This window comes from Lepidochelys kempii, chromosome 1, assembly GCF_965140265.1.
Source record: "Lepidochelys kempii isolate rLepKem1 chromosome 1, rLepKem1.hap2, whole genome shotgun sequence".
Lineage (NCBI taxonomy): Eukaryota > Metazoa > Chordata > Testudines > Cheloniidae > Lepidochelys > Lepidochelys kempii.
The window spans coordinates 347927890-347954929 of NC_133256.1; the positions used below are offsets into that span (position 1 = coordinate 347927890).

General features: G+C 49.6%; 1 protein-coding gene across 3 annotated transcripts; it reads right to left on the minus strand.

Moving 5' to 3' along the window:
• Positions 1-17696: 17696 nt before the first annotated feature.
• On the minus strand, positions 17697-26430 carry LOC140905519 (C-type lectin mannose-binding isoform-like). 3 transcript variants are annotated; one of them, XM_073328983.1, is made up of 5 exons: positions 26310-26430; positions 23008-23125; positions 22574-22711; positions 21055-21133; positions 17697-17849 (listed from the first exon to the last, which is right to left on the minus strand). In XM_073328983.1, exons 2-5 carry the CDS (start codon positions 23026-23028, stop codon positions 17779-17781), a joined length of 309 nt encoding a protein of 102 aa, XP_073185084.1. In that variant the 5' UTR covers positions 23029-23125; positions 26310-26430; the 3' UTR covers positions 17697-17778. The 3 variants fall into 3 exon arrangements, with proteins under 3 accessions (XP_073185084.1, XP_073185083.1, XP_073185085.1); XM_073328982.1 differs by having other exon boundaries at positions 21052-21133; XM_073328984.1 differs by having other exon boundaries at positions 17810-17849; positions 21048-21133.
• Positions 26431-27040: the final 610 nt, after the last annotated feature.

Consider the following 27040-nt stretch of genomic DNA (forward strand, 5'->3'; position numbering starts at 1 on the left):
GAGTCTAAGCCGCAGCAGGAGATCGGGGAGGGTCTAGCTCCCAGCCTGTCTCTCACACTCAGCCCCAGGAGGGGCCTCTGTTCTCTTCTGGTGTGACAGAACTGGTCTGTAATGTTTTTATGAACACTATGCATTTCAGTTTACCCACTGGCCTTTGTATTGTTACTCACTGGGCACAGAGGGGTTAAAATGCTTCCCCTGGAATGGAGGGAAGGGATGAGGTGTTTGACTCACGTGGCTCTCAGGTTGGAGACCAGAATCATGAACATGAACGGAATAGAACCTGCACAGGTGAGAGGAGGATCAGGCAATATGAAGGAAGAGCCAAAGACCAGGCCACTAACACTTCATGCCTGGGAAGTTGAGGCAGGCTGAACATGTGAACTCAGCGTGGTTGGCAGCAGGAGGACAATGGACTGCAGGTGTCAGGGGCCTGCGTTAAGAGTGGAGTTCACAGACACAGCAGCTTTCATTTTGGGACTCAGAGAGCGGAAGAGAGAAGAAGGAGGTCAGAGAAGCAGGGTATGGCGAAGCCCTGGCTTCCCCAAGGTGAATTCTGTCCAAAGCTTACCGCTCATGCTGGCCTAAAGACTCTCCCAGCTGCTGGATTTCCGGTGACTAATAAACGTTACCATGTTTTGAGAAGGCTGCCCAGTGTTGCTGCAAACACTGAAGTGCATTGCACCCGGAAGGGGTAAAATGTCGCTCTCAGGAGTCTGACTTCAGGTGGACTCACTGCAGGGAGCCGCAGACAGACATGGGGGCTGCTGGAGCCAAAAGCCCAGACTTGGAATCATTGAAGTCGTGGGCTTGCCCTTGTGCAACAGCTTGGAGCTTTGGGGTCCAACAGACCAAAGGGGTTGTGCTCCAGAGACTGTTTAAAAGGTCGGGCATAGACCAGACCCTGTGAATTCATGACAAGTGGTAACTTCACTCATTTCATTTCCAAGCACCAGCTGACTCCTAATACGAATTTTATGGATAGATTCCAATCCCAGGAGGAAACATTGTGATCATATCGTCTGACCCCCTGTAAAACACAGGCCAGAGACCTGCCCCACAATAATTCCTAGATCAGAGCTTATTAAAAAACATCCAATCTTGATTCTAAAATTGCTAGTGATGGGGACTCTACCAAGACCCTTGATAAGTTGTTCCAGTTACCCTCACTGTTAAAAATTCATGCCTCATTTCCAGTCTGAATTTGTTTAGCTTCAACTTCCAGCCACTGGACTGTGTTGCACCTTTCTCTGCTAGTCTGATGAGCCCATCACTAAATATTTGTTCCCCATGTAGGTACTGATAGAATGATCCAGTCACCCCAACCTTCTCTCTGTTAAGTTAAACAGATTGAGCTCCTTGAGTCTATCACAATAAGGCAGGTTTTCTAATCCTTTAATTGTTCTTGTGGCTCTTCTTTAAACCCTCTCCAAAGTATCAATGTCTTTCTTGAACTGTGGACACCAGAACTAGCCATAGGATTCCAGCAGCAGTTCATAGAAACATAGAATATCAGGGTTGGAAGGGACCTCAGGAGGTCATCTAGTCCAACCCCCTGCTCGAAGCAGGACCAATCCCCAACTAAATCATCCCAGCCAGGGCTTTGTCAAGCCTGACCTTAAAAACCTCTAAGAAAGGAGATTCCACCACCTCCCTAGGTAACCCATTCCAGTGCTTCACCACCCTCCTAGTGAAAAAGTTTTTCCTAATATCCAACCTAAACCTTCCCCACTGCAACTTGAGACCATTACTCCTTGTTCCGTCATCTGCTACCACTGAGAACACTCTAGATCCATCCTCTTTGGAACCCCCTTTCAGGTAGTTGAGAGCAGCTATCAAATCCCCCCTCATTCTTCTTGTCTGCAGACTAAACAATCCCAGTTCCCTCAGCTCTCCTCGTAAGTCATGTGTTCCAGTCCCCTAATCATTTTTATTGCCTTCCGCTGGACGCTTTCCAATTTTTGCACATCCGTCTTGCAGTGTGGGGCATTGCCAGCAGATTGAGGGACATGCTGGCAATGACCCTACTTACACATCCCAAAATGCCATTGGCCTTCTTGGCAACAAGGGCACACTGTTGACTCATATCCAGCTTCTCAGCCACTGTAACCCCTAGGTCTTTTTCTGCAGAACTGCTGCCGAGCCATTCGGTCCCCAGTCTGTAGCGGTGCTTGGGATTCTTCCATCCTAAGTGCAGGACTCTGCACTTGTCCTTGTTGAACCTCATCAGATTTCTTTTGGCCCAATCCTCTAATTTGTCTATGTCTCTCTGTATCCTATCCCTACCCTCCAGCGTATCTACCTCCCCTCCCAGTTTAGTGTCATCTGCAAACTTGCAGAGGGTGCAATCCACACCATCCTCCAGATCATTAATGAAGATATTGAACAAAACTGGCCCCAGGACCGACCCTTGGGGCACTCTGCTTGATACCAGTTGCCAACTAGACGGTTGCACCACTGCCAAACACAGAGGAAAAAACCCCTCTCCACCGCTAAACGAGATTCCCCTGTTTGTGCATCCCAGGATCCCATGAGCCCTTTAGGCCACAGTGTTGCACTGGGAGCTGATGTTCAGCTGATTATCCACCCCCACCCCCAAATCTTTTACAGAGTCGCTGCTTTCCAGGGTAGAGTCCTGCATCCTGTAAGTCTGGCCTATGTTCTTTGTTCCTAGATGTCTCCTTTTACATTTAGCTGTATTACAGTACATACCAATGACCTGTCCTCTTCATTATTTACCAGTTCCTGCAACAGACATCAAATACAATAAGCATCCTGGTCTTCAAAGATATGCCTCAGAAATGTTTTCCTCAGCAAACACTGATTCACAGTTTACTGCCAGTCCTGGAACCTGTTATCAGCCCCGGCACATAGAGCAGCCAGCTTTATTGCTCACCCTGACTATCACATGTTATAGAATAATTATGATCAACCCCCAGAAGCCAGTAGCTGCCCACTGGCCCATTTTGCAGCTGTTGAACCCTCCTTAAGTGTGGCGGTTCAATACAAGACAGGACACGGCTTTAGGCAAGCAAGCAGGCTGGTCTGCTGATGGGATTACCCCTGTCAGCTTTTCCACCTCTTTTATTTCTCTCCCCCCTGTGCATCACATACCCCAACCGACCGCAAAAGGCATGAACAAAGGAAATAATATGACTTTGATTAATATTCCTATTTACTAGCCTCTATCTACTACAATCTTTATTCTCAGGCCTTGAGCTTCGGCCGAGGAAGCTTCCCACGGCTGATGTCCTTATTTTGACTTCCCAGATGGTCCAGGTTTTCATGGTCCATGTCCTTGGACAGAACAGAGCAATGTGTGCATTGCTCCTACACAACAGTCAGGGTGTGCCCTGACTGTTTCCAGGTGCATGAACGCTACATGAACCCTCCACTTAGGGATGGTCAAACACCCAGAAGTTCAGTGAAAGGCACCAACGTGTGGGGCAGAGCCAAAATATCTAAACAATTTGGGCCTCACTGTGGGACCCCCGGCACCTGCAGTCCCAGGCAGGGTGGGGAAAGTGGGCTCTTCAGGGGTCCGTATTCTTCTCACATAGAAGGTCTGGCTGAGAGCTGCAGTTTCACTCCTTTGCTCCAGTTCTCTTTCAACACTGAGAGGGGGATTGCGTGGCTGAGCCTTCAGCTCTGCCCCATATTCCCACGTGGGTGCTGCCTGGGAACAGGGGGCTGTAGGAGAGGATGGGGTGTGGGGCAGCAGTTCTCAGGTATTGTTATACCATGGTCTCTTCATAGAATCATAGAATATCAGGGTTGGAAGGGACCTCAGGAGGTCATCTAGTCCAACCCCCTGCTCAGAGCAAGACCAATCCCCAATTAAATCATCCCAGCCAGGGCTTTGTCAAGCCTGACCTTAAAAACTTCTAAAGAAGGGGATTCTACCACCTCCCTAGGTAATGCATTCCAGTGTTTCACCACCCAATTAGTGAAAATTTTTTTCCTAATATCCAACCTAAACCTCCCCCACTGCAACTTGAGACCATTACTCCTTGTCCTGTCCTCTTCTATCACTGAGAATAATCTAGAACCATCCTCTCTGGAACCACCTCTCAGGTAGTTGAAAGCAGCTATCAAATCCCCCCTCATTCTTCTCTTCTGCAGACTAAACAATCCCAGTTCCCTCAGCCTCTCCTCAGAAGTCATGTGTTCCAGACCACTAATCATTTTTGTTGCCCTTCGCTGGACTCTCTCCAATTTATCCACATCCTTCTTGTAGTGTGGGGCCCAAAACTGAACACAGCACTCCAGATGAGGCCTCACCAATGTCGAATAGAGGGGGACGATCACGTCCCTCAATCTGCTCGTTATGCCCCTACTTATACATCCCAAAGTGCCATTGGTCTTCTTGGCAACAAGGGCACGCTGCTGACTCATATCCAGCTTCTCGTCCACTGTCACCCCAGGTCCTTTTCCGCAGAACTGCTGCCTAGCCATTCGATCCCTAGTCTGTAGCTGTGCATTGGGTTCTTCCGTCCTAAGTGCAGGACCCTGCACTTATCCTTATTGAACCTCATCAGATTTCTTTTGGCCCAATCCTCCAATTTGTCTAGGTCCCTCTGTATCCTATCCCTGCCCTCCAGCGTATCTACCACTCCTCCTAGTTTAGTATCATCCGCAAATTTGCTGAGAGTGCAATCCACACCATCCTCCAGATCATTTATGAAGATATTGAACAAAACCGGCCCCAGGACCGACCACTGGGACACTCCACTTGACACCGGCTGCCAACTAGACATGGAGCCATTGATCACTACCCGTTGAGCCCGACAATCTAGCCAACTTTCTACCCACCTTATACTGCATTCATCCAGCCCATACTTCCTTAACTTGCTGACAAGAATACAGTGGGAGACCGTGTCAAAAGCTTTGCTAAAGTCAAGAAACAACACATCCACTGCTTTCCCTTCATCCACAGAACCAGTAATCTCATCATAGAAGGCGATTAGATTAGTCAGGCATGACCTTCCCTTGGCGAATCCATGCTGACTGTTCCTGATCAATTTCCTCCCATGTAAGTGCTTCAGGATTGATTCCTTGAGGACCTGCTCCATGATTTTTCTGGGGACTGAGGTGAGGCTGACTGGCCTGTAGTTCCCAGGATCCTCCTTCTTCCCTTCTTTAAAGATTGGCAGTACATTAGCCTTTTTCCGGTCATCTGGGACTTCCCCCGTTCGCCACGAGTTTTCAAAGATAATGGCCAATGGCTCTGCAATCACAGCCGCCAATTCCTTTAGCACTCTCGGATGCAACACGTCCGGCACCATGGACTTGTGCACGTCCAACTTTTCTAAATAGTCCCAAACCACCTCTTTCTCCACAGAGGGCTGGTCACCTCCTCCCCATGCTGTGCTGCGCAGTGCAGCAGTCTGGGAGCTGACCTCGTTAGTGAAGACAGAGGCAAAAAAAGCATTGAGTACATTAGCTTTTTCCACATCCTCTGTCACTAGGTTGCCTCCCTCATTCAGTAAGGGGCCCACACTTTCCTTGGCTTTCTTCTGGTTGCCAACATACCTGAAGAAACCCTTCTTGTTACTCTTGACATCTCTTTCTAGCTGCAGCTCCAGGTGCGATTTGGCCCTCCTGATTTCATTCCTACATGCCTGAGCAATATTTTTATACTCTTCCCTGGTCATATGTCCAACCTTCCACTTCTTGTAAGCTTCTTTTTTATGTTTAAGATCCGCTAGGATTTCACCGTTAAGCCAAGCTGGTCGCCTGCCATATTTACTATTCTTTCGACTCATCGGGATGGTTTGTCCCTGTAACCTTAACAGGGATTCCTTGAAATACAGCCAGCTCTCCTGGACTCCTTTCCCCTTCATGTTAGTCCCCTAGGGGATCCTACCCATCCGTTCCCTGAGGGAGTCAAAGTCTGCTTTCCTGAAGTCCAGGGTTCGTATCCTGCTGCTTACCTTTCTTCCGTGTGTCAGGATCCTGAACTCAACCAACTCATGGTCACTGCCTTCCAGATTCCCATCCACTTTTGCTTCCCCCACTAATTCTTCCCATTTTGTGAGCAGCAGGTCAAGAAAAGCGCCCCCCCTAGTTGGCTCCTCTAGCACTTGCACCAGGAAATTGTCCCCTACATTTTCCAAAAACTTCCTGGATTGTTTATTCACCACTGTATTGCTCTCCCAGCAGATGTCAGGAAAATTAAAGTCACCCATGAGAACCAGGGCGTGCGATCTAGTAGCTTCTGCGAGTTGCTGGAAAAAAGCCTCATTCACCTCACCTTCTTAAGAGGGAGACCCACTCATGAACACTGATCAACACTACCCCATGGTAACACTAGCTAGGACCCCGTGTATAGAGAATGTTTTATACAAATTATTTTTGTGCTGAAAAATGCAGATGCAGGTTGACTGCAACAATTCCTGAACTCAGGTCGATTCTGGATAATGGTTTTGTTGGGTTATAATGAACAAATTTTGGAAATGTTAAAATGGTTTGTCTCGGCCTTTCTCAAATGCAACATTTTGACTTTCCATTTGAGAAAGCCATTTTGGCATTGCATTGAGTTTTATTTTACAGAAACTTTTAAAAAGGTTTGAAAACATCAAGAATGAAATGAAACATTTCTTTGACCTGAAACAAAATGTTTTCTTTTTGCCAGAGTCTCAGTTTTTTTCCTTTTGGTTTTTCAGTTCAACCACTGAACCAAAATACTGATGATTTGCACATCTCTACCCCATCCTCAGGGCCAAGCTGGCAGTAAAATCTGCAGCAAGGTTCCTCCCGCCTCACTTTCTGCAGCGCTGCTGTGGGACAGGCTGGAGATTTGGTGGCAGAGTCACCGGTCTCTTGGAAATGCAGGTTTCCACTGAATTCAGCAGGAAGGTGAAGAACCAGCATCCTGGCCCTATTCCTCTCAGACTCGGATTCCCTCTGTTTTAAGCCCTAGCCCCAGATTTCCCGGCTGGTGCAGGGCGGTGGCTTGGTAGCATGTTGCTGCGTTGCAGAAGAGGTCAGGGAAGGGGTGGGGACTAGTGGCTGCTGGGGAAGGGGCAGTGGCGGCCATTGCCCAGCCGGAAGGGGTGAGAGGGTGTCAGAGTTCCTTCCCTACTCTGAACTCTAGGGTACAGATGTGGGGACCTGCATGAAAGACCCCCTAAGCTTATTCTTACCAGCTTAGGTTAAAAACTTCCCCAAGGTACAGACTTTGCCTTGTCCTTGAACAGTATGCTGCCACCACCAAGCCTTTTAAACAAAGAACAGGGAAAGAGCCCACTTGGAGACGTCTTCCCCCAAAATATCCCCCCAAGCCCTACACACCCCCTTTCCTGGGGAGGCTTGAGAATAATATCCTAACCACTTGGTTACAAAATCATCAAAGACCCAAACCCCTGGATGTAGGAACAATGGAAAAATCAGTCAGGTTCTTAAAAGAAGGATTTTATTAAAAAAAAGAGAGGTAAAAGAATCACCTCTGTAAAATCAGGATGGAAAATACTTTACAGGGTATTCAGATTCAAAACACAGAGGATCCCCCCCTGGGCAAAACCTTAAAGTTACAGAAAACAGGAATAAACCTCCCTCTTAACACAGGGAAAATTCACATAAACCAAAAGATAAACTAATCTGCCTTGCCTGGCTTACCTCTACTGGTTGTAATATTGGAGACTTGGATTAGGATGGGTTGGAGAAGATGGACTTCTGTCTAGCCTCTCTCAGTCCCAAGAGAGAACAACCCCGTAAACAAAGAGCACAAAACAGAAGCCTTCCCCCCACAAATATTTGAAAGTATCTTGTCTCCTTATTGGTCCTTTGGGTCAGGTGCCAGCCAGGTTAGCTGAGCTTCTTAACCCTTCACAAGTAACAGGATGTTGCCTCTGACCAGGAGGGATTTTACAGCACTGTATACAGAAAGGTGGTTACCCTTCCCTTTATATTTATGACAGAGGGCATCTGGGCTTTGGAGGCAGCTGACGACGACGTCTGCATTGGGGAGGGGATGCAGCTCTCCCTCCTGTTTGTGGGCAGGCTCGGGGTTACGATACTTTGGGGAGGCTTGAACTCCTTGAGGAAGCAGCTGCCAGGGTGAGGACAGGGGAATGTGTCTGTGAGCAGGGAGGTCCTTCCCTTTGCACCCCCATTGCCTCTCACTGCTTCTCCCCATGGGCTGCCTGCAGAGCACCAGTGTCCCCACAGCAGGGACGAATGCTAATTTGGGGCTGGATCATGTGCCCCTTAAATCAACAACAGCTTAGTTTCCAAGAAATGCTGGTTGGCACTTAATGAGCCCTGAGAAGCAGAGGAATGATAAGAGTCTGCAGGCAAATGCTCTGCTCCAGTTGAAATGCAAAGCACGTCAATATTTGCTGATGATTTGGTGTCTGGGGTTCAGCCTGTGACTCCCCACCTACCTCTCCTCCCCCAGTCAAGCCCAACTCTCCAGCTGTCTCTCTGACATCTCTTCCTGCTGCCAGATCACGGACCACCCCACCTTTCCTCCAGCCTCACCGCTTCTCTAGCACCTTCATGCTCTAGCTCAGCCATGAGCTATGGGCTTCCTGCCAGACTCAGCTGGGGAGATTCTCTGGCCTGTGTTTTACAGGAGATCAGACCCGTCTGGCCTTAACATGTAGGTAGGGGCATAGCGAGCAGATCGAGGGACGTGATCGTTCCCCTCTATTCGACATTGGTGAGGCCTCATCTGGAGTACTGTGTCCAGTTTTGAGCCCCACACTTCAAGAAGGATGTGGATAAATTGGAGAGAGTCCAGCGAAGGGCAACAAAAATGATTAGGGGACTGGAACACATGAGTTATGAGGAGAGGCTGAGGGAGCTGGGATTGTTTAGCCTGCAGAAGACAAGAATGAGGGGGGATTTGATAGCTGCTTTCAACTACCTGAAAGGGGGTTCCAAAGAGGATGGCTCTAGACTGTTCTCAATGGTAGCAGATGACAGAACGAGGAGTAATGGTCTCAAGTTGCAGTGGGGGAGGTTTAGATTGGATATTAGGAAAAACTTTTTCACTAAGAGGGTGGTGAAACACTGGAATGCGTTACCTAGGGAGGTGGTAGAATCTCCTTCCTTAGAGGTTTTTAAGGTCAGGCTTGACCAAGCCCTGGCTGGGATGATTTAACTGGGAATTGGTCCTGCTTTGAGCAGGGGGTTGGACTAGATGACCTTCTGGGGTCCCTTCCAACCCTGATATTCTATGATTCTATGATTCTATGTGGGAACTATTGGAAATGTTATTCCCCCCCTTGTCGCTCAGGCAGACTGTGACGCAGGCAGACCAGGGGCCAGCTCATGCCAAGATCCCCACGTCTCCACTGACAATACAGAGCTGTAACCAGGCCGGCTCACCTGGGTGTTAGGGTTGTTAAAACAGGTATTAGATTTATAAGAATGTGTTGAGGGTTTAGACTTTATGGAACGCTCGTGAGTTGCTACCAGCATTCATCTTATATTCACCATCTGTGTCCCATGTTAGCATTTGCATTGTAAGACTCTGTGACTATGTAAATCATCAGATAGGAGAGAAAATATTACAATCATAAAATATCAGGGTTGGAAGGGACCTCAGGAAGTCATCGAGTACAATCCCCTGCTCAAAGCAGGACCAATCCCCAACTAAATCATCCCAGCCAGGGCTTTGTCGTCAAGCCTGACCTTAAAAACCTCTAAGGAAGAAGATTCCACCACCTCCCTAGGTAACGCATTCCAGTGTTTCACCACCCTCTTAGTGAAAAAGTTTTTCCTAATATCCAACCTAAACCTCCCCCACTGCAACTTGAGACCATTACTCCTTGTTCTGTCATCTGCTACCACTGAGAACACGCTAGATTCATCTTCTTTGGAACCCCCTTTCAGGTAGTTGAAAGCAGCTATCAAATACCCCCTCACACTTCTCTTCTGCAGACTAAACAAGCCCAGTTCCCTCAGCTCTCTTCGTAAGTCCATGTGTTCCAGTCCCCTAATCATTTTTATTGCCTTCCGCTGGACGCTTTCCAATTTTTGCACATCCGTCTTGCAGTGTGGGGCATTGCCAGCAGATCGAGGGACATGCTGGCAATGCCCCTACTTATACAGCCCAAAATGCCATTGGCCTTCTTGGCAACAAGGGCACACTGTTGACTCATATCCAGCTTCTCGTCTACTGTGACCCCTAGGTCCTTTTCTGCAGAACTTCTGCCGAGCCATTCGGTCCCTAGTCTGTAGCGGTGCTTGGGATTCTTCCGTCCTAAGTGCAGGACTCTGCACTTGTCCTTGTTGAACCTCATCAGATTTCTTTTGGCCCAATCCTCCAATTTGTCTAGGTCCCTCTGTATCCTATCCCTACCCTCCAGCATATCTGCCTCTCCTCACAGTTTAGTGTCATCTCCAAACTTGCTGAGGGTGCAATCCACACCATCCTCCAGATCATTTATGAAGATATTGAACAAAACCAGCCCCAGGACCAACTCTTGGGGCACTCCGCTTGATACCTGCTGCCAACTAGACATGGAGCCATTGATCACTACCCGTTGAGCCCGACGATCTAACCAACTTTCTATTCGCCTTATAGTCCAGTCATCTAGCCCATACTTCTTTAACTTGCTGGCAAGAATACTGTGGGAGACTGTGTCAAAAGCTTTGCTAAAGTCAAGGAAGAACACGTTCACTGCTTTCTCCTCATCCACAGAGCCAGTTATCTCATCATAGAAGGCAATTAGATTAGTCAGGCATGACTTGCCCTTGGTGAATCCATGCTGACTGTTCCTGATCACTTTCCTCTCCTCTAAGTGCTTCTGAATTGATTCCTTGAGGACCTGCTCCATGAGTTTTCCAGGGACTGAGGTGAGGCTGACTGGCCTGTAGTTCCCAGGATCCTCCTTTTTCCCTTTTTTAAAGAAGGGCACTACATTAGCCTTTTTCCAGTCATGTGGGACCTCCCCAAATCTCCATGAGTTTTCAGAGATAGTGACCAATGGCTCTGCAAGCACATCCGCCAACTCCTTTAGCACTCTTGGATGCAGCGCATCCAGGCCCATGGTCTTGTGCTCATCCAGCTTTTCTAAATAGTCCCGAACCACTTCTTTTTCCACAGAGGGCTGGTCACCTCCTCCCCATGCTGTGCTGCCCAGTGCAGTAGTCTGGGAGCTGACCTTGTTCGTGAAGACAGAGGCAAAAAAAGCATTGAGTACATTAGCTTTTTCCACGTCCTCTGTCACTAGGTTGCCTCCCCCATTCAGTAAGGAGCCCACACTTTCCTTGACTTTCTTCTTGTTGCTAACATACCTGAAGAAACCCTTCTTGTTACTCTTATCATCCCTTGCTACCTGCAACTCCAGGTGTGATTTGGCCTTCCTGATTTCACTCCTGCATGCCCGAGCAATATTTTTAAACTCATTCCTGGTCATTTGTCCAATCTTGCACTTCTTGTGTTTAAGATCAGCAAGGATTTCACTGTTAAGCCAAGCTGGTCGCCTGCCATATTACTATTCTTTATACACATCGGAATGGTTTGTTCCTGCAACCTCAATAAGGATTCTTTAAAATACAACCAGCTCTCCTGGATTCCTTTCCCCATCATGTTATTCTCTCAGTGTGTGTGAGATGCTGGCCGAGCAGGTGCCAGCTCATGCCTGGGCCCCAGGCCTCACTGATCACTGAGAAATGCATAGCTGGAAACCAGTCTGGCTTGCCTGTGTGTTAGTGTTGTTAAGACAGATATTAGCGTTGTAAGAGGGTGTTTGGTGTTTAGACCTTATAAATCAGTGATGCCATTTCCAATTTAGTATTGGTGAGTAGTGAGGAACCCATAGAAGAGCTGGTTGTCGGGGACAACTTTGGTTTGAGTGATCATGAGCTAATTCAATTTAAACTAAATGGAAGGATAAACCAAAACAGGTCTGCAACTAAGGTCCTTCATTTCAAAAGGGTAAACTTTAAAAAATGAAGGGAATTGGCAAGGGAATTGAACTGGACTGAAGAACTCAAGGATCTAAATGTGGAGGAGGCTTGAAGTTACTTTAAGTCAAAGTTGGAGAAACTATCTGAAGCCTGCATCCCAAGCACGGGGGAAAAATTCATAGGGAAGGGTTGCAGACCAAGCATCTCAAGGAGGGGATAAAGAGAAAGCAGAAAGCATACAAGGAATGGAAGAAGGGAGGGATCAGCAAGGAAAACTACCTCTTGGAGGTCAGAAAGTGTAGGGATAAAGTGAGAACTGCCAAGAGCCAAGCAGAGTTGGATGGTGACCTTGCAAAGGAAATTAAACCACTAGTGAAACGTTCTATAGCTGTAGAAGTAAAAAGAAAACAAGGGAAGAAGAAGTGGGACCACCAAGCACTGAGGATGGGGTAGAGATTAAAGATAATCTAGGCATGGCCCAACACCTAAACAAATACTTTGCCTCAGTTTTGAATAAGGCTAATGAAGAGCTTAGGGGTAGAGGCAGTGAGTAGGGGCAATGGGAACGAGGTTACAGAAATACAAATGACCACATCCAAGGTGGAAGTCAAACTGCTTCATGCAGTCAAACTTTTTAGTTCTCGCCACCCCTTACCTGTAATGAAATTTGTTTGCCCCCACTCCCCGGGAGCCGGGGTCAGGAGCGGGGCCAGAGTCATGATCTGGAGCCAGGGCTGGGCTGGGGCCAGGGTGGGCCCACGGTCAGGAGCCAGGGCCAGAGCTGCAGCTGCGGCCACAGCCAGGGTGGAGCTTGGAGCTGGAGGCCGAAGGTGCGGCTGGGGCCAGAGGCGGGGCCGGAGCAGAGCTGGGGGCAGAGTGGGGCTGGGTGGCACTGCTTCCCTGCTCCCATGGGGGCTGGCTTGGCCTTCCAAACATTCCTGCATGCCTGCCCTAGGGGGTGTGCCCCACAGATTAGGGACGACTGACTTAATGGGACTAAATTGGGGGCCTGGATAATCTCCATCCAAGAATACTAAAGGAACCAGCATAGAAAACTGGGAGCCCAATAGCAAGGATTTTTAATAAATCTGTATACTCATGGGTCGTACCCTGTGACTGGAGCACTGCTAACATAAGACCTATTTTGAAGACGGGGGAAAAAGGTGATCAAGGAAACTACAGGCCTGTTAATTTGACATCAGCTGTGTGCAAGGTCTTGGAACAAATGTTGAGGAGAGAGAAGTGAAGGACACAGAGGCAAATGGTAATTGGATAGAATCCAACATGGGCTACAAAAGGTAGATTGTGCCAGGAGAACCCAGCGACAGGAGGGGGTTCCCGGCCTCCACGGCAACCGCTAGAACCACGGCCCTTACCCCAGGCCCTCACAGCAGGGACACACGTGGTGCCTCCTCCTGACAGCCCCCAGCAGCGCGCTCACAGCTCGGCGGCCCCCCATGGCGATCAGGGGGCGGGCAGAGGGGCGCTCGCTGCTGTGGGTTATACTGTGTGTGTATATATATATATAATATAGGTTTTTGTCTGGTGAAAAAAATTTCCCTGGAACCTAACCCCCCCTATTTACATTAATTTTTACGGGGAAATTGGATTCGCTTACCATCGTTTCGCTTAAAGTCTCAGTTTTCAGGAACAGAACTACGTTAAGTGAGGAGTTACTTGCATTAAGGGTCAGGCAGTTCTCTGGCTTTGTGAGTGGCTGGGGATGGAGGTCAAGAGGCTGTAGAAGACAAACTCGGGGAGGGGAATATCTGAGGTCCATCTGCCGGGCCTTCTTCCCCACTGACACTCTTCAGTGGTACTTCTTTGCAAGGGACTGGATTCCCTGGAGGCCTTACTGTACTTCCTCATCTGGTGACAAGAGGAGAAAGCCCCAGAGTAGGAGAAAGGAAGGCACCCGGGGTGGTGTTAAATTTTCCCAGATTAGTGGGTGGGGACTTGAGCTGGTTCTTTGTGGCAGTGTTAAGAGGTACCCCTAAATATTGAACCTGTCTGTGGGTGCTGCCTTCTCCAGCTGGCAGAAGGGTGACAGTTACATTGTGGAAGGCTGTGTCTAGAGGCCTCATCCATGCCAGAGCCTGTTGTATTAATTTGGATGGAATGTGTAGGCCAAAGGTGTTAACATGATCCAGTCGCTGCCCAGCACTGAACAGTGTTAAACAAGGTCTGGGGGTTGGTATTCAGAGACCTCACCATGCTCAGCGCCGTGACAAATACATTATAAAATTCTGAGCAGAGTTAGAAATGGATTGACTGAAACAGAAAAAGGAAATAAACCAGAATGGGGCCAGGAGCATTGAAATGTGAAGTGTTCAGCGAGGCTTTTATCTTCACAACATCCCTTCTTCCCTTTCCTCTTAGCAGGAGAGAGCGTGTAAAAGGTCCCCTCCCCCCTGTGTGACAGTCTCTGTGGGGTGATGAAAGATGGTAATAACTGTCCCTTTGGAGGAGAAGACGTTAGGTACAATGGGCTGGATCCGGCGTTGGTGCTGTTGTTAAAGTCTAATCCTGGTTCAATCCCAGGTGGTGCTAGGGATTCAGCCGAAGCCTGTGAAGGTGGCGATGTCACTGGGTCCCTCTCTCCTGCCCGCTCTGGCCAGAACATCTCTGAGGATTGGTCTGAAGTCAGCAAGATGAAATTCAGTAAAGACAAGTGCAAAGTAGAGCACTGAGGAAGGAAAAACAAAACGTACAACTGTAAAACGGGGAAGAAGAGCGAGGTGGCGATGCTGCTGGCGAGGATCTGAGCGTTCTAGTGGATCACAAGTAGAATGTGATGCAGCTAAGAAACAGGCTATCGTTCTGGGGTTTTGCTGTGACAACTTTGCCGATAACTTTTTGCCTGCTTGAAAATTAACCATGAAATTCTGTGCTTCTGTTTCCACTGATAGTTGTTGTCAGAGGTTATTGTGACACCTTATGAGCTCACACTCACTTTTCACAGATGAGCTGACAATGAGGGTAAAGGTGTAGGCCCCGTTATCACACCAGGCCCCATGGTGCACGGTGCTGCGCACACCCTGTAACAGTGTCAGCCCCAAAGAGCCGGCAGTCCAAACAGAGCAGATGTAACAGGGGATGAGACAAACCGGGGGTAGCGGGGGTGGGGTGGGGGTGCTCTGCACTCATATTCATTACCTGGGGAAGGAGGGGTGGGCAGGCCAGGATGTGATGAACTCACAGCTGGGAGGAGCTGGTGTGAAGTGCTTCCAGGGAAGGGCCAAGTTGTGATCTCTGTGTGTCCGCGGGCAGAGTGGGTTAGTGTCCATAGGGGGCCAGGGGTCTCAACACATTCAGACAGGGATGAGCACAAGACCCTCAGCCTCTCCCTGCTCAGGGAGTCAGCCCCCTTGCTGCCAATGGGAGATGCTTGCTGCCGGCCCTCCCACTGGTCACCAGAGATAGTGAGCCCCCAATCAGTGGCAGCTATTTTTGAGTGGGCTGTCCAGTCCTGTGGGGCGATTTGGCTTCTGGGAGCCTGGGGCTGCCGTAATAAACCCCAGAATCTCAGGACAGAGGCTTTTTCATGTCTTCATGTTCTCCCTTTCCTTCCTGTCAGTGCCTCTCAAGGTATCTGCATGGCGGCTCTGTGCCATCGTCCTTGGGCCCATCTGCCTGATCTTGCTGATTCTGGTGATCCGCATGGCTCAACAGGGTGGATGTTTGCAGGGAAAGAGTTGGAGTCGAACATTCGTGGGTTGTAAGTAGGGCCCTACCAAGTTCACTTTGCATTTTGGTCAATTTCACGATCATAGGATTTAAAAAATCATAAATGTCATGATTTCAGCTATTTAAATCTGAAATTTCATGGTGTTGTAACTGTAGGGGTCCTGACCCAAAAGTGGGTAGTGGGTGGGGGAGGGGTTCAAGGTTATTGTACGGGGGTCAGGGTATTGCCTCCCTTACTTCTGCACTGCTTCTGGCTCTGCCTTCAGAGCTGGGCAGCCAGAGAGCAGCAGCTGCGGGCTGGGAGCCCAGCTCCGAAGGCAGAGCTGCCGCCAGCAGCAGCGCAGAAGGGAGGATGGCCTGGTGCAGTATTTCTACCCTTACTTCTGGGCTGCTGCCTGCAGACTTGGGCCCTCGTCCAGCAGCCACCACTCTCCAGCCGCCCTCCCCTCGAGGTGCAGAGCTGGGGCCACACTAACAACGTTCCCCGGAGAACCATCCATAGAAGGATCCCCAAGTGCATCACAGACACTCCTGGCGTTACCCTCTCCCCCTCCCTGAGCGGCAAGTTGGTGTCATTAGCCCCCCTGCACAGACTGAGATGGGGAGGAGCTTTCCCCAGGCATGTTCACACAGGAAACCGATGGTGGCCAAGCCAGGAATGGAACCCAGGAACCCTGGCTCAGTCTTTTGTTGTTATTAATGGTGTTTGATTTCTATAGCACCAAAGATGTGCATGGCATCCATGTACCAGTGCGAAGTGTGAGCTGTGTGTCCCACTCAGTGCCTGATCCCAGGAGGCTGCTACAGCTCTCGGCCACGGGCTCTGAGTCCTTTAGCTGCAGCTGTGCAGGGTCACGCTTCCAGCTCTGGTGGGGCCTGTTGTTTACAGAACAGCTAGACACGTCCCTGCTTTGAGGAGATCAGTGTCTGAGTGGAGACAGAACCAGTAGGACATGGGTGGGCCCAAAGAGAGAGGAAACTCTGGGTATTGCAGATATCTGGAGGGAGATCAAGTCCTGTTCCTTATCCAAAAGGTCAGGCCCATGCTGCCTCCCTCTGGGGGTCCCCTTCCTTTCCTCTAGTGGAATCTGGGCTGCTCAGGACACAGTCAGAGGCTGCTGGATGGATGCATCTACGCGGGGGCCAGGAATGGGACAGAGTAGACACACTGTCATAAATATAAAGGGAAGGGTAACAACCTTTATGTATGGAGTAATATAAAATCCCACCTGACCAGAAGGACCAATGGGGAAAGAAGATACTTTCAAATCTGGGGGGGACGGGGAGGAGGTTTTGTTTGTGCTCTCTTTGTGTGTGCCCCCTGGGACAGAGAGAGGGACCAGGCAGGAAAAAACATCTCCTAAAACCCTCCCTGAAATAAGCATCTAAGATTACAAAAATTGTAAGTAAAGCAAGGAAATGTATTAGATTATCTTTTGTTTTAGCTTGTGAATTTTCCCTATGCTAAGAGGGAGGTTTATTCCTGTTTTGTAACTTTGAAGTTGAGCCGAGAGGGGACTCCTCTGTGTTTTAAATCTTTTCATTATCCTGTAAAATGACCTTCCATCCTGATTTTACAGAGGTGCTTCTTTTACTTTTGTCTTTGTAATAAAGTTCTTTTAAGAACTTGATTGGTTTTCAGTGTCCTAAAAACCCAAGGGTCTGGTCTGTGCTCACCTTGTTAACCTATTGGTTGGTATATTATTCTTAAGCCTCCCCAGGAAAGCGGGTGTGGGGGGGAGATAGGGCTCCAATTGGCCCCTCCTTGAATGTTTGTTTAAATCACTTGGTGGTGGCAGCAATACCATCCAAGGACAAGGAAAGGAATTTGTGCCTTGGGGAAGTTTTTAACCGAAACTGGTGGAATATAAGCTTAGGGGGTCTTTCATGTGGGTCCCCACATCTGTACCCTAGAGTTCAGAGTGGGGAGGGAACCTTGACACACACACACAACTGCATGCTCAGGAAAGTTTATTCTTGTGGTGGGCTGCAGCCACTGAGGGGAAGAGAGGGAAGGGGCAGGAGCGTAACTAGACCAGAGACGCTTGGGGGAAGAGAGTTGGCAGCTGGGGAAGTGAGATCTGGTGTCTCAGGGAGGGAGAGGACAGGCCCTTGATGCAGCAAAGGCATTGGAAAGTCTGGGACGTTGCCTGATCGTGCCCAAGGAGCCCAGTTCTTTTGCATCCCAGGTGCTGAGCTCCCCCTTCAGGCGCAGGCGAGCGACTCCCCTCAGTAGAGTTCATACTTGCAAATGTAGTTGGTTTGCTTATTACAGGGAATATCGTTCCATTTCTTAAAACCTAGAAGGCAAAACAGAAATCACCAGGGCAGGGGAAGGGCGAGTGGGGCCATTCCTGCCCTTACAGTGACCCCCCCTCATTGCACCCTGCTGAGAGAAGACCCCAGCTCCCGTGCAGGAGGCTGCGAGGAGGAGGAGCATGGACGGCAGGTATAATAGGCCAGAGGAGGATAAGACTCCGCAACCAGCCGTCAACCCGCTGCCTTTAGGAGTCTGGGCCTTGGCCCCACCTGCACTCCCCCCCGAGGCCCCTCTCCGGCTCTTCCCCTTTGGGCCCAGCCTCGCTCCGCCCCTTTCTGCCGCCGCTCCTCCTCTTCTCCCCTGAGGCCTGCCCTTGCTCCACCTTTTCCCGTCCCCACTCCATCTCTTCCCTTCCTCGCCGCGTCGTTCTTCTCCTCCAACCCAAGGAGGAGGAGAGGAAAGGAGCGAGTGGCGACGCTGAGAGGTGGGCGGGCGGGGCCGAGCAGGAAGGGGGCTGAGCGGGACTGGGGCTTGGGGCGGGGCTTGGGATGGAGTGTGGACGGGGCATGGGTGGGGCCTTGGGGAGGAGGCCGAGTGTGAGAAGGCCTTGGGTGGGGGGTTCATGGTCTGGGCACCGGGGAAGCTTCTGAAGCTTGCATCAGCCTCCCCAGGTGCCAGAGCATCGTGCCGCCCCTGACAAAGAGGCTGGAGGTGAAGCCCCATGTGCCTCAGACAGGGACAGGCTCCTTCGTTCCCTGAGGGACGCGTGTCAGCGTAACAGTGGAAGACCCTCTTCTATTGTGTTGGAATGTGTCTGATGAGAGCACGACAGGGCCTCTTGGTGCTAGGTGCTGTGTCCAGGCAGATAATCCCTGCCCTCGAGAGCGCACAGTCTAAATAGACAAGAGGTGGAAGGGGAAACTAAGGCCCAGAGTGGGGAAGTGAGTTGACCAAGGTCACCCAGCAGAGCAGTGGCAGGGCTGGGAATAGAAGCCAGGTCTCCTGAGTCACAGTCCGTACATGTCCACTAGGCCACACTGCTCCTCCACCTGCAACTGCTGTTACCTCCCATTACCCCCCGGCTCCCAACAAAAAGACAGAAAGGAGAACACAGAGCCCTGGCCAGCTGCCAGCTGGGAGACAAGCTCAGGAAGAGGGAAGCCAGCTCGCTCTGTGCTGAACGAGCTGTCCCAACCTCCATCTCCTACACATCTGGGTTTGTATGTGGCCCAGAGGTATCATCTCTCCCCACAGGACAGCACTAAGGATTCAGGTTGATGAATTGCTGTGAATTTCACCCTCATTCCTGTTCGCAGAGCCACACAGCCCCAGGAGCGTTATTCAGAAACGGCTCCCACAACTGTTTTGAAGAAGTTTTCACATCAACTTTTAGCTCTGTGTGTGATTGGTCATGCAGGTCACATGGCATCATTTCTGCTCCATGATTGGATGAGTGACACTTTAAAGTAGGAGACAATGGGGGAAAAAATCCTGCCCAGTGTGAGTTTGTGGGGGAAGGAGCATTCGTACCAACGCTGCTGAACACTCAGACCTGAGAGCATCGGATGGGTGGGTGAGTCTGTGTGTCTAACATGGGCCCTGAAGAATGAGTCTGTGATAAATGAAAGGGTGGGGGTAGCTCCCTTTTATGGACACCCAGCCAGCCAGTTAACTATAAAATCTCTCTTAGTAATTGTTCTCTACTTGCTTTACCTGTAAAGGGTTAAAAAGTCTCACTGCGATGGATAGGTAAAAGGAAGGGAGTGGGCAGCTGGCCAAAAGAGCCAATGGGAAGGCTAGAACTTTTTAAAATTGAGAAAAAACTCCCCTTTTGTCTGTTTGTTATTCCTCTCCTGGAGAGAGGCGGACAGGGCAGAGCGATGCTATAAGAAGCTTGGGGCCAGGTATGAAAAATCCTCAGTATCATACCTAGAAACTGCTCATTTGAACCCCAGATATGTATGTAGATCAGGAATTGTCTAGGAAGATGCAATTAGGTTTATCCCTTTGATTTCTTTATGGCTTGTGGACTCCTCTGTGCTAACCCCGGTGCTTTTTGTTTTGCTTGTAACCTTCAAGCGGGACCTCAAGAAAGCTATTCTTGGTGCTTAATCCTTGTAGTTACTCTTTCCAAATCTAGCAATAGCCTGAGTTTCCAGATTCTTTCTTTCTTTCTTTCTCAATAAAATTTACCTTTTAAAGAACAGAATAGGATTTCTGTGTCTTAAGAGGTTTGTGCACATGTTGTTTAATTAGCTTGTGGCAACAGCTGATTTCCTTCTTTTTCTTTCTCAGCTATCCCCTGGAGGGGGTGTGTGAAAGGGCTTGAGGGTACCCCACAGGAAGGAATTCCCAAGTGTGCCTTCCTGGGTTCTCAAAGGGGGTCTGCACTTGGGTGGTAGTAGCATCTACCAATCCAAGGGCAGAGAAAAGTTGTAACCTTGGAAATAATACAAGCCTGGAGTGGCAAGTATTAATTTTAGAGTCCTTGCAGACGCCCACCTTCTGCACTCAAAGTGCCAGAGTGGGGAATTAGCCTTGACAGAGTTGCTCATGAATTGGCGAGTGAGCTGTTCAGCCAGCTCTCCCTGTTCAGCCAGCTCTCCGTCCTATTGTCAGCCACGGGGACGAGGCCTTCAGCCCCGTTCTTCCCCCCCTACACCACTCCAGCAACACGGACAGCAGGAAGCTGGCTTAATGGCCAGCTGGGGGTTCTCTTGTGTAGGGGAACCCAGCAGAGGGAGCTGCCCTGCCCAGTCCTGGCCTCCCCAAGCCTCTGTGCTCTGGCTGTACAGGTTCCTACTGCCACTATCAGAGCAGCTCTGGGGCTGCTCTAAATTGTCCTGGGGCCAAAATAGCCCCCTGGCTGACTCCAGAATCAGGGTGGCAAAAGCCACAGTGGCACCAACCGAAGAACCCATGTCCTGCCTACGTATCAACTAGTGGGCAATAGCTCTGCTCTGGTCTTTCGCTTCAACTGATCGTCTGGGGCCAAATGTACTGGATGGCCTTCCTCTGACTGGAGCTGAGCCTCAAACTGGGATGCTTGCAGGAGGAGTTACCAGGTGAGATGAGGGGAGAGGGAGTGGCAGTGTGAGTTGAGGGAGAGAGGCAGGGTGACAGGACAGGAGGCCATCTCCACAGAGAGAGCTGGAGTGTGTGGCCAGGGTGTGTGTCTTGGCTTCTTTGTTGGTGCATGTGTGTTTGAACCGTTTTGCTCAGCAGCTCGACACAGTACTCGCCACCATTATCATTGTTTGGTTCCTTGGCTTCCCAAGCATTGTAGCAATACGGGGAGCGATCTGTCCACCTCCAGCTTCTGGTCTGCAGAGACAGGGGAGAAAGGTTGTGGGGTCCCACGGAGAAGAGACTTTGGTGACAAGGCACCATAGAAACACCTAAACCCAATACAGAAGTGCCCTATTCAGGCAGTGGGAGAGAGTCGGGGAAGGGCCGTGGGGCAGTCAGTGGGGAGAGGCCAGCTCAGGGGGAGGGGCCCTGGAGATGCTGATATTAACACTTAGCACATAAACCTCATTTTCTACCTTACAAGCCTGAATTAACTAATTATCTCGTGATGGAGCAGAGTCACTCTGGAGTGTCGGCAAGGCCCGCCAGGGGGCACTGTTGGTTTAAGGTGGGTGATCTCATCCTGCTTAAGCAAAATAAAACGGCATTTGTGATGGAGATGCTGGATGGATCAGGGAATGGGACTCAGCACCAGCACCAGTCTGACCCCAAGTTAAGAGGACTGGCTAGTGCAGTAGAATCAGGGCATGGGACACGGGGCCTTTCACCTCTACGTGTGCTGGCTCTGGCCTGGCCTCAGCTCGTGGGGGGACTAGCTGGCTTTGGGGGTCAGAGAACTAGTTCCAATCCATTGCGAGGCCAGGGGGAGCTGGATGGCTGAGGAGACTAAAGAATGGGATACAGAGCCTCTCACTTCTCTCACTCTGGGTCCAGTCTAGTCCCAGGTCGGGGGATCCAGGGCCTGAGTCTGTGCGTGCTATTTGGGGAGCTTCCTGACCCCAGCGCCTCCCTAGCAGAGGGGAGGGAAAGGAAACAGATGGAGACAACGTTTCAGATGGAGCTTGATAAGTTTACGAAGGGGGTGGCGTGACGGGGTTGCCGGCCATAGCACGGGCTGGACTCAGTGACCCTGGAGGTTCTTTCCAGTCCTATGTTCATAACGGCTCCATCCCACTCTCGGGCCTCCTTCCCAGCCTGTGACTCCTCCCCCTTCGTGCCCCTACCCTAAGGAGCTGGGGGCTCTCCTACAAAGAACCAGGCGAGGACGGGATCCCCAAGCTGAGGGAGCGACCAGCAGTGTCGGGGACAGCGCAGAGGTCAAGGGGGAGCAGAGGCTCAAGTCTTGAGCTGGAAAAAGTGGCTAGAAAACTTGGTCAGAGTGGAGTGGAGACAGGATGCGGGGTGCAGGGGGAGGGCACGGCACATTGCGTGAGCTGGCAGCGGGGAAGGGCGATGGGACAGTAGTTGGAGAGGCAGGTGTGGGTCATAGGTCAGTTTGATGATGGGGGAGACCAGGCCCTGGCTGTATTTAGAAGGGAAAATCCAAAGGGGAGTCGGAGCTTATGGTAGGATGGAGATGGAAAGAGTACAGGAGGACAGGAGTTAAGGGTGAGGTGCAGATGGGAGACCCTGGCAGCCCCTATGAAGGGCTCATAGGTCATTGTCTCTGACAACCTGGGAAGCCTCCAATAGGAGGAGCAGCTGTCAGAGGCAAAGCAGGCTCTGGGCACTCACCTGCCGGTGGTCGTGCAGTCCGATCCAGACGCTATCCTTGGAGTGCGAGTTGCTGATGTAGCTGGCCACCCTGTCCCCTTCTGCCTCAGTGAGAATGGAGGCGAGATGGGCCCCTTTGTGGAGGTACTGACACTGCATCTGTGGCAGGGACATCAGCGAGGCCTGTTACCCCCCTGCAGGAGGACGCAGTTTGGCACTGGTGTGGGGTCCTGCCCCACCAGGCTGCAGCAGGAGCAGGGACGGCTGTGAGGGGAGGGAGCCCCCTCTCAGTGCCTCTTCCCGAGCCCCAGGGCCTGGCACCAGCCACGTCACTTCTGCAGCCTCCCCACCCATCCTCTGCAGGGGTACACACTGGGGTAAATGGTGATGTCACCAAACCCCTTCAGCCCCTGCCCACTAACCCACCCCGTGGATCCCTGAGAAGAGCCTCGTACCTCAGCATCTGACCAGGTCATCTTTTCAAGGAAATACCCATAGCAGTGGCCTTCGTAGAGCAGCCAGTTAGGGAGACAGGACGTGGCCCCTATTCCTGATCCGAGAGAGGAGATGGGACTGGGGGAGAGAATAGTGTGGTGAGAGGCTGTTTCGGAGAAAAGAATGGGAGCAGAGCTGCCAGCTCTCATAGAATCATAGAATATCAGGGTTGGAAGGGACCCCAGAAGGTCATCTAGTCCAACCCCCTGCTCAAAGCAGGACCAATTCCCAGTTAAATCATCCCAGCCAGGGCTTGGTCAAGCCTGACCTTAAAAACCTCTAAGGAAGGAGATTCTACCACCTCCCTAGGTAACGCATTCCAGTGTTTCACCACCCTCTTAGTGAAAAAGTTTTTCCTAATATCCAATCTAAACCTCCCCCACTGCAACTTGAGACCATTACTCCTCGTTCTGTCATCTGCTACCATTGAGAACAGTCTAGAGCCATCCTCTTTGGAACCCCCTTTCAGGTAGTTGAAAGCAGCTATCAAATCCCCCCTCATTCTTCTCTTCTGCAGGCTAAACAATCCCAGCTCCCTCAGCCTCTCCTCATAACTCATGTGTTCCAGTCCCCTAATCATTTTTGTTGCCCTTCGCTGGACTCTCTCCAATTTATCCACATCCTTCTTGAAGCGTGGGGCCCAAAACTGGACACAGTACTCCAGATGAGGCCTCACCAATGTCGAATAGAGGGGAACGATCACGTCCCTCGATCTGCTCGCTATGCCCCTACTTATACATCCCAAAATGCCATTGGCCTTCTTGGCAACAAGGGCACACTGCTGACTCATATCCAGCTTCTTGTCCACTGTCACCCCTAGGTCCTTTTCCGCAGAACTGCTGCCTAGCCATTCGGTCCCTAGTCTGAATCATTCCAGCTTCCCCGGATCTCCAAAAATCCTGTTACTTTCAATGGGGCTGAAGCCATGCAGTGAGGCTGTCCTAGTAAAAATTACCACTGTCTCCTTCCCAAGGGGACAGGGACTGGGCTTGCCTCATGGAAGATGATCTGTGCACGAGCACTGGGGAACCTGACAGGGAGGGGTATTAAGGGGGTTGAGTCAGAGTACACAGGGGATGGTGGGGTAAGGGTGGGAAGCACCGGGTGTCATGGACACTGGTGGGACTGGGAGCAGAGGGGAGGTTGGGGACACTGGAGTATAGTAGAGGCTGAAGGGACACCACAGCCCTGTGGTGATTTGCCAACCTAGTGAGGAGGGCTTTAAACTAGGTTCAAAAGGGATGGGTGACAAAATCCCACATGTGACCTTAACAGAGGCTAAATGTTGGTGGGGGAGGGGAGAAGGAAAATTACAATGGGGTCTTAGGAGCAACAAGAGGGAGAACAGTGCGGGAATCTGCTGTACATCTCAGACGTCTATACACAAATGGAAGGAGTATGGGGAATAAATGGAAGAACTGGAAGTATTAGTATATAAGCTACACTATGACTTAATTGGTATCAAAGTGAGTTGGTGGGATAAATCTCCTGACTGGAATATTGGTAGAGAGAGGCATAGCTAATTCAGGAAGGACAGGCAGAGAAAAAAGGAAGGGGTGTTGTATTAGATATCAAGAATATTAACTTGTTCTGAGGTCCAGAAGGTGAGAAGCAGACCAACTGAAAGTCTCTGGGTAAAGAAAAAAGGGGAAAAAAGAGAGGTGATGTCATGGTAGGGATCTCCTCTAGCCCACCACATCAGGAGGAGGATGGGGTATTTCTAGAACAAATAACGGAAATATCCAAAAGACAAGACCTGGTAGTAATGGGGGGACTTCAACTTCCCAGATATCTACTGGAAAAGTAATATGGCAAAACATAACATTTCAAAACATTCTTAGAATGTATTGGGAATAACTTATTATTTCCAAGAGTGGAGAAATAAAAAGGGGAAAAGCCGCATTAGACTTAATTCTGACCAGCAGGGAGGATTTGGCTGTGAATCTGAAGTTTGAAGATAATTTGGTGAAAGTGACCATGCAATGAAAGATTTTATGATTCTAAGGAAGAGTAGGAATTACAGCAACAGAGTTCTTGCTCCTACTCTTGGAGTTGCTGTAGGAATTACAGCAACAGAATAAACACAATGGACCCTCAAGCCCTTTCATCCCCCCTCCGGGGAAGAGCTGAGAAAGCCACAGCTAATTTCCTTTGTTTTCTATCAGCTAATCAAGCAACATGCACAAACCCCTTAGGACACCAAAAAATCCAATCCTGTTCTTAAAAAAGGTAAATTTTTTAAAAACAAAAAGGAAAAAAATTACATCTGGAACTTAGCTTTTTGCGAGATCTTAAAAGAAACAATTACAAAAATTAAGCACCCAAGGTAGCTTTCTTGGGGGTTCAGCTTAAAGGTTACAAGCTGTCAAGGTTCCTTCCCCACTCTGAACTCTAGGGTACAGATGTGGGGACCTGCATGAAAACCTCCTAAGCTTACTTTCACCAGCTTAGGTTAAAACTTCCCCAAGGTACAAATTAATTTTATCCTTTGCCCCTGGATTTCCACTGCCACCACCAAACTTTAACTGGGTTTACTGGGAAATGTAGTTTGGACACATCTTTCCCCCCAAAATCCTCCCAACCCTTGCACCCCACTTCCTGGGGAAGGTTTGGTAAAAATCCTCACCAATTTGCATAGGTGACCACAGACCCAAACCCTTGGATCTTAGGACAATGAAAAAGCATTCAGTTTGCTTACAAGAAGACCTTTAATAGAAGTAAAGGAATCACCTCTGTAAAATCAGGATGGTAGATACCTTACAGGGTAATTAGATTCAAAACATAGAGAATCCCTCTAGGCAAAACCTTAAGTTACAAAAAAGACACACAGACAGGGATAGTCATTCTATTCAACACAGTTCTTTTTTCAGCCATTTAAAGAAATCATAATCTAACACATACCTAGCTAGATTACTTACTAAAAGTTCTAAGACTCCATTCCTGTTCTGTCCCTGGCAAAAGCAGCATACAAAGAGACCCAGACCCTTTGTTTTTCTCCCTCCTCCCATCTTTTGAAAGTATCTGGTCTCCTCATTGGTCATTTTGGTCAGGTGCCAGCGAGGTTACCTTTAGCTTCTTAACCCTTTACAGGTGAGAGGATTTTTCCTCTGGCCAGGAGGGATTTCAAAGGGGTTTACCCTTCCCTTTATATTTATGACACAAGCAAACAAAAGCATCAGGGGTTAGCAGAGAGGAGATCCACAAGCCAAAATAAAAGAAATAAACCTAATTGTGTCTTCCTAAACATCCCTAATTTACTTACATATTTGGGTTGTTAAAAGGAGTTCTAGATATGATCTGATGGTTTTCATATCTGGTTCAAACTTTACACAGCATTCCTGCTGCCGGTCTCTGCAGCCCCAAAAGCAACAGACAAAGGGAAAGTTTCTTTCCCCATTTTAAAAAGTTCTACCTTCCCATTGGCTCTTTTGGTCAGGTGCTCACTCTTTTTCTTTTACCTGTGGGCTTGTTAACCCTTTACAGGTAAAGCAAGAAGAGAACAGACCAAGAGGGATTTTATCGCTAACGGGCTGGCTGGCTGTCCATCAAAGGGAGCTACTCCCCCCGCCTCTTCATTGGTCACAGCTGTGGTTACAATACTAGGTGCTTGTCCTGTCCTATTTCTATTTCTGCAAGGCCCCATATAATAGCCAAGCATTCCAGTTCACATGGGGAAAATCTGGACTCATGGGGTGTTAATTTGCGGCTTCCATAAGCAACAGGGCGCTGCTTTCCTGCTGCAGTGCTGCACCTGCAGCTGCCAAGCGGTGCAATGCCGGTCACTAAAGAGACGGAGTTGGATCTGGATCTGCTCATGCCGGCGCAGTCATAACTGCTTCCTTTAACTTTCTGAACGCCTCATCATGGTCTGGGCCCCAGGCCCATTGTCGGTTTCTATTTATTAGGGACCACAGGGCTCTGCAAATTTCAGCAAAATTTGGTATAAAATCCTGAACAAATCCCATAGCTCCTAATAACACTCTAACTGAACGC

What these genes read in the sequence shown, in the direction of transcription:
- LOC140905519 (XM_073328982.1), bottom strand. Translation starts at nt 23,028, where the DNA reads ATGACCTGGTCAGATGCTGAG. An exon ending in TGACCTGGTCAGATGCTGAG is followed by an intron (nt 22,712 to 23,007) that starts GTACGAGGCTCT and finishes TCCCTGCCACAG; the next exon opens with ATGCAGTGTCAGTACCTCCA. An exon ending in ACCAAACAATGATAATGGTG is followed by an intron (nt 17,850 to 21,051) that starts GCGAGTACTGTG and finishes TTTGCCTTCTAG; the next exon opens with GTTTTAAGAAATGGAACGAT.